This window comes from Solanum stenotomum, chromosome 6, assembly GCF_019186545.1.
Source record: "Solanum stenotomum isolate F172 chromosome 6, ASM1918654v1, whole genome shotgun sequence".
NCBI classification, from domain to species: Eukaryota; Viridiplantae; Streptophyta; class Magnoliopsida; order Solanales; family Solanaceae; genus Solanum; species Solanum stenotomum.
This window is the reverse complement of record NC_064287.1, coordinates 14,884,619-14,891,666: the sequence shown is the minus strand read 5'-3', so window position 1 is coordinate 14,891,666 and position 7,048 is coordinate 14,884,619. Positions and strand designations below refer to the sequence as shown.

The window sequence follows — 7,048 nt, the reverse complement described above, 5'->3', positions numbered from 1 at the left end:
CTCGAAAAATTAGTAGGATGAACTAGAGCCTAAACGTGAGGGTTAACGTTAAAGGCTAAGGGTTTTGGGTGAAAACCATGGCAAGGGGGCCAAGGCTAACTAAAACTAAGCCTAGCCACTGCTTACCATGACCACGAGGGTCTTCGCGACTTGTGGTGGCCACCACGAGTCATGGTGCCACCCGTGGTTAGCAAGGCAGTGTGCCCTAAAAAGGTGCCAAGCCAAGGCTCCCATTCATGAGCCACTTCACGACTCGTGGTCATGACCACGGGCCATGAGAAGGCTCGTGGGGTTGCCTTAGCTTCATGGGAGTTGTGTAAAGTTAAAGAAGTTACTGGTCAAGGGACCACGGGTCGTGGTACCCTTGACAAGGCGTGAAGGTTGGTCGTGAAGGTCCCTTAGGCGTGTGGAGGCAAGGCTTAGGAGCCTTGACACTGCCTCAAGACCACGACCTTTACCACGACTCGTGGTCTTGACCACAGATCGTGGGAGGTCTTGTGGTCATGCCTTGGCCTTGGGAGAAGTTGGAAAGTTGGAGGAGGCTACTGCCCAAGGGACCACAGGCACTACCACGAGCCGTGGTCCCCTAGACGGGTGATATATATGGTCGTGGTCCCTGGACGGGGCTGCCTAAGTTGAGGGTTTTTATGTAATTTCCTAAATAATTAGTTATTATATGGGGGCATTTTAATTGTTTTATATCACTTATATAAATAATTTTAAGTCTTAAAACACTTCATTTACTCCTTTATTCTCCAAAACCCAAATCAAATCAAAAGAATTCTCCTCTCTCAATATTTATCTCTCTAAACTCAAAGAAGAAGCAAGAAGCCATTGGAGCTAGGGTTGGTAGATTTTCAAGGTTCTTTCCCAAATTTCTTGGAGTTTCTTAGTCAAGGTATGGATGCTTTTCTTGGGTAGCTATCACCTAAGGAGCCCCTTCAAACTATATTTTTAAGATTCCAAATCCCCCAAATCTAGGGCTTTTAATTCATGACATGGGTCTCCTTCTAAAACGTTTTTAATTGTTTATTTATGGTTGATTATGATGAACTATGTTTGGATTAATGGAGTATTGATGTTTTATGATGAATATCTCCTTTGGACCCATGATTTCCCCTTCTTCCTAAATTATGAACTATGGTATGACTTGATTGATGATGGGAGCTTGATAATTGATTGTGTTTACATTGATTAAGTTGTTGAATCATGATATCCCCCTATCTAATGTGATAATTCTAGAAGTTAGGGTTGATCTTGATTCCTACCTTTGAAGGGCAATAACTAGGGTTTGTGTATGTTGATAAGGATTGCATATGAACTCATGATTCACTTAGATAGTGATGATCCTATGACTAATGTGTAATTGTGGTATTGATGCAAGATCTTTCTTCTGTATACCCTTACACTTGATTCATGCATGGAGTATGTATGTATGTTTATGATAAGCTTGTTGTGTTGATTGAAAGGTCATTCTCACGAAAACACTATGAATATGATGTGAAAGGTTTACTCACATGATGATGATTCTAAGGTTGAAAGGACATCCTCACCTAATGAATCAATGAGCTATTATGATGTATGTTGGTTTGAGTGCTTAGTGCATTCTTTCATGAATATGAACTTAAGTAAAGACTTAATATGACTTTTAAAGGGAATTATGCTTAGCACCGAGCGAATATGAACAATGAGATGGAAGATTTTACGTTAGAAAGTATGGAAGCTACTATGTAAGTTCTACGTTAGGCAGGTAGGACATCTTTTTTCAGTGTGGGAGTAAGACACCGAATTCCATGTAGCTCACATGGTCTATGTCAGTTAATATTATCTTTCCCTATATGATATGAATAGAAACTATGGTAAGAACATGGACTTTAATTATGACTTCTTAAGAGGTACTACTTAGTATGAGTAAGGATATGGGACTTCACTTATGCATTGTACCAATAGACTTTAAGAGAGGTTATGGTGAGGTTCTCCTATGTTATAAAGACTTATAGATTATGTATGAAAGGTATGTATGGATGTTAAGAGTGACTTTACTTGTTACAAGTTATTAATATGAATAACTCCTTACTTATGTATATTAGTTATTTCACGCCCCGAGCCTACACCCTGGATGTGGCTGGCACTCGAAGATCATTGTTAGCCCCAAGTAAACCATTAGTTTGGCTTACTTAACTCAGCGGAAGACTTAAACTCAACAAAGATAAGTTCATATAATAAACTAGAATGTTATAAAGGAACATTCAACTGGCCATTAAGGCAAACTCAAGTCTCAACATGGAATAATGACAATGAAAAGACTAAAGAACTAACATATGACTGTGTATGAAGCCTCTAATAACAATTGAGTTGGATGTTGGAACAAACCCCATAACATCCTAATGAACTAAACTATAAAACAATGAAATGGATCATTCGGAATGCAAGGAGGCTCACCAACAGACTCTGAACTGCTCACTGGATCAACGAAGCGACGGAATGTCGATCCTAGTTACCTACGTCTGCATCATAAGACGATGCAGGCCAACTGCCATCAGTACATTGAATGTACGAGTATGCGAGTTGGAATGCTAAACATAACATAGGCTTGAAAAGGATCTGAAAGAAACACTTACTTGGTTCTTCTCAACTCATGAATACTTAACTGAACTCATTTCATTATAAAGCAGTTTAAAACAAGTGCAATATGAAGAAAAAGAAAACTGTTTAAAACATATTGTCAACTCATAATCATAAAATCGTCAAAGACATATCATGATCCCTCTCAAAGTCTACTTGTGCAATGCATGAATGAAGTCTCATACCCCCATCCATACTAAGCAGAACCCCTTGAGGAAACCATGCAATTACTACTGTGGGAGTTTCTCTAACCGACAACCATCACTTAAGAACTATAGTGATGATACAGCGTTATTAGCCCCACGCTGCCCGGGCCATCCTATACCTTGCCGTGGTATAGGACCTGAACTACTAAGTGGATCCACTAGTCTATGCGAAAAGGATTCATCTAAAAGTATGACCCTTTTCTACCCATGATGGCTACATGGTTTATGGAGACTTAAGTTAATGTGAACTCGCATCCCCATATCGGTGCTCAATACTACTCCCAAAAATATAATATTAGCTCTTATGTTTAAAAACATACTTCTTCAGTGATTTGAGATTAGTGCTCAAAAACTTGGCTCAAAGGTTATCTTGAAAATCAAAGTTTCCCCTCTTGCTTAATTATGAAAGCATTTACTCTTTTCTGAAAACTAGCCTGAATGCTCTTTGGAAATCGAGGTTTCCTTTCTTGTTTAAATGTGTAAACATTTTAAACTCTTTGTGAATACATAGTCCCCATATACTTTTGAAGAAATGAACTTCAAGCTTTACTCTTTACTGAACTCAAAACTTAAGTCTTAAAACAAAGTTAAAATGTTTGTAAAAGACTTATGAAAACTTGAAATGAACTTCTCTTACTAACTCTTGACTTCTCTTGACTTTGATCTTAACTGCTCTTGACTTCTCTTGACTTTGATCTTAACTGCTCTTGACTTGACTCTTAACTGATCCTTGAATTGAATTATGGATTCAAGGATTATGATTGGTATTTTGAAAGATCTCATGTTGTTTAGGAAAGATTTTAGATAGTTAATCGTGAGAAAAGACCAAAAAATCAAGATTTGAAGGTGGGTCTGTGACGCGGAGGCATAATTAAATTTTGGTTCCGAAAACGTCTTTTGAGGCAGAACACCGCGTGTCAGCTCCACGACGCAGAGCAAAATTTTTCAATACTGGGAACAGGTCACGCGACGCACTCCCATACTCAAATTTCGTCCGACGAAATTTCTTCTTCATTTTCCAGCCCCAAATCACCCAATCTCGGTTCTTTTTCTCAAATTACCTTTAGGTACAAATACCCAGAAAGTGTACCTAATAACCTAACTCTAAACGACTCTATAATGCGACGTAACGAACTCAGAAACTTCTCAATTCATCTCAATTCAAGAACAACATTCAAATTCAAGAATTCATGTCAAGAACATCAACTTTCACACTCTTTTAGGACGATTTTTGCTAAACTAAACATGTTTGGTGCGTGGGTGAATGAACCCAACGCTATGAGAGACTCACATACCTTGTAGGGATCACCTCCAACGAAATCCACAAGCTAAACTCTACGAACTTGATGATTTCCTTACTTCTCCTTCTCTTTTCTCCTCTTCTTTCCTCTTCTCTAAAACCCTAACTCTTTTCCAAAAGCGTAAAACTGACCAAGTTCAGTTTAGACCCTTAATCAATTAACTAAAACGAATTTAATTAATTGGATAAGGAAAAGACTGAAATACCCTTCAAAAATTCGGATTGGGCATTTCCTTATTAGAACAGTCCAACTTTCAAAGGGAATAACTCACTCTACAAACTTGGAATTGCGCAAACTTAGCGGCGTTGGAAAGATTATTCCATGAGCTTTCCAACCATATCTGGAAGTACGCCTAACTCATCCTGAGCTAGGAGTTATGGTCGTTTGAAATTGACCAAAAACTCACTTTAACACCTTTACCAAATTTCCAGATTTTTAAATTCTTCCCAAAAATGACTATTTCCAGATTTTAAACTCCCTTCTAGTTCTTTCTAGTTGCGAGATGTTACAGGTTATATGGATGATGCCAAAGTAAGATATGTATGTTGTTGGTGGCCTAAATGTGATACTTAGCATTTGGTAGAGTTGTGGGATCTTACCTTTGCATTGCACTAGTGTGGCTTTGGGTTGCTTGTATGATGGTTTGACTTATGTTTCTTCATAAATGTGCATAATGGTTTTTAAACTTGATAAAGGCATGATTTCAACTAAATGTCATTTTTATGCATGTTTTAAGGATTTTTATGCATGGCTTTCATACTTAGTACATTATTTGTGCTAACCCATATTTTCTACATTTACTATGAGTGTAGGTTCCGGTCGTTGAGACGTACGACTTCTTTCAAGTGAAGCCTGTGTTGACTATTCTCTAGGCTTGGTGAGTCCTCATGATTCGAGGACAAGATGTTATTCTTTTCTAGCTTCTACGTACTTTTCTATTTTGATACTTTATTGATGAAAAAGGCTTTGACCCTAAGATTGTATTCTATTGTAATAGATGGTGATTGAGACAAGTCTAGACTCTTATTTTCGTCTATGAAAAAAAAATTGACTTCGATTGTAAAAGTTTTAAATTTTTCGCCTCATTTCTATGACTTTATGTTATAATTATGCTAAGGGCTTGTATGAGATCCCTTCGAGGTCAAATACACCATGTTACGCCTAGGGGTACCCTTGGGTCGTGACACCAACTGTTTGAGACACCCAAAAAGAAAAGTAGGAAACTAAACTCAAAGTCAAGGACTTTATATACAAAGTGGTATAAATATAATTATTTAATTTACTATCGGGTTATTGATTAACCCGTTAAGAGAAAACCTCATACCGTTAAGAACCGATAACCCGATAACAAAAAAAATCAAAACTATTATCAAAACCACTAAACCAATAACCCAATACTGATAAACTAATAACTTTTTTTTCGATTTGAGTTATCGATTTTGGTTCAGTTTTGAACAGACCTAATTTTAATGTTAGAAGTGAGGTGTCTTGTTTTACAAGCAATTTCAACGTTAGATATGAAAGAACAGAGCACACCCACATATATTAATAGAAAAAAACTTGAGCATAAACTTCTATCAATATTTTCAATTTATTTCAGAGGCCAAGAATTAATACACTCATTCCGTCATTTGTAAAGAAGAAGTTAAAAGGTATCCATGGAGTTTCCACACAAAGTAGGGTATTCCCATAAAAATCGATTCAAATCAAAAATTAAATAAATAAAAAAAATTGATCAAGCATACCAATTTTTATTTTATTTAGTTTTACATTTTTTAAAATCGATGATAAATAGAGTTTTGATATAAGAATTATAAGATTTAAAATAACAACAAAACATTTTTTCTCTTTTGAATATAACATTTATTCTATTTTTATATATGATTAATAATCAAACTAAATCGAACAATATCAATAATAATTAAACTGAAAAATATTTATATGAATAACCGACTCAAACCAATCCAAAGAGAAAGGATAAAAAGTAAGGGTATGTTTGTGGGAGTTTAATTGGATGGATCACCTCTGTTCAACATTTGATTGTACCTAAGAATAGAATGAAGCCTCTGTAACTTCAACTGTTGCCTAAACTTATTAATGAAATCATCAGCTTTCTTATCAACTGCTTCATCTTCACCTAACGACGGCATCACCCTTTCCCTCGTCGTTGCCGGTCGCCGCAAATCCATCTCCGTCGCAACCGGTACGGACACCGGCATCTTCTTCTCACTTGCCGATTTCACCAATATCGTCCTCGTTTGTACTTTAACCTCCGTGCACGTGGCAGACTTACTTCTTGTTACGTGACTCACTGCTATCTGCGGTTCAATTTCATCATCTGGGTCGGGCCGTGAGAAAGACAATTTGATGGACTTGACCCGTTGTAGCAGAGACGGAGTAGGGTCGAGTTGTGAGTTTTGGGAGGAAAATGGGTCAGGGAAAGAGAAATTAAAGGACTTGACTCGATGTAACAGAGATGGAGTTGTTGTGGTGATGAGTTTTTTGTCAGTTTTGAGATTTGAAGTAATGAAAATAGCTCCAATCATGAGATTCAACAAACAGAAGAAAACTGTGGGGGTGAGCCAGCTAGCTAAACATTCAATCATGCTTTCTTTACTTCTACTTACTGTATATGTGAAGATGAAAGAGTGAGGAACGAAGACAAGCTATGCTTGCAATTTGCAAATGTGGGGATGCTCCTATTCTATTTATAGATACATTAGAGACGGAGAGCCAAGGCTGGTCGGTAGGTACTATTGTAATTGTAAAATATACAAAGGCACGTTGGTAAACTCGCATTAATGCTATTTTAACAGGGTGGCTCAAGGAAGGTCGTGTCACGCTGCTTCAATCAAAAAAAAAAATTACTCCCACGATCCTTAAATACTTGTCGACTATTCCTATTTTTTTTTCTTC

The 7,048-nt window shown here is 37.1% G+C and overlaps 1 protein-coding gene across 1 annotated transcript; it reads right to left on the bottom strand.

Annotated features, from left to right (window-relative positions):
• Positions 1-6,030: 6,030 nt before the first annotated feature.
• On the bottom strand, positions 6,031-6,792 carry LOC125866782 (pathogen-associated molecular patterns-induced protein A70-like). The gene has a single exon (XM_049547134.1). It carries the CDS (start codon positions 6,736-6,738, stop codon positions 6,139-6,141), a length of 600 nt encoding a protein of 199 aa, XP_049403091.1. The 5' UTR covers positions 6,739-6,792; the 3' UTR covers positions 6,031-6,138.
• Between the last annotated feature and the right edge of the window lie 256 nt (positions 6,793-7,048).

What these genes read in the sequence shown, in the direction of transcription:
- LOC125866782 (XM_049547134.1), bottom strand. Translation starts at nt 6,738, where the DNA reads ATGATTGAATGTTTAGCTAGCTGGCTCACCCCCACAGTTTTCTTCTGT.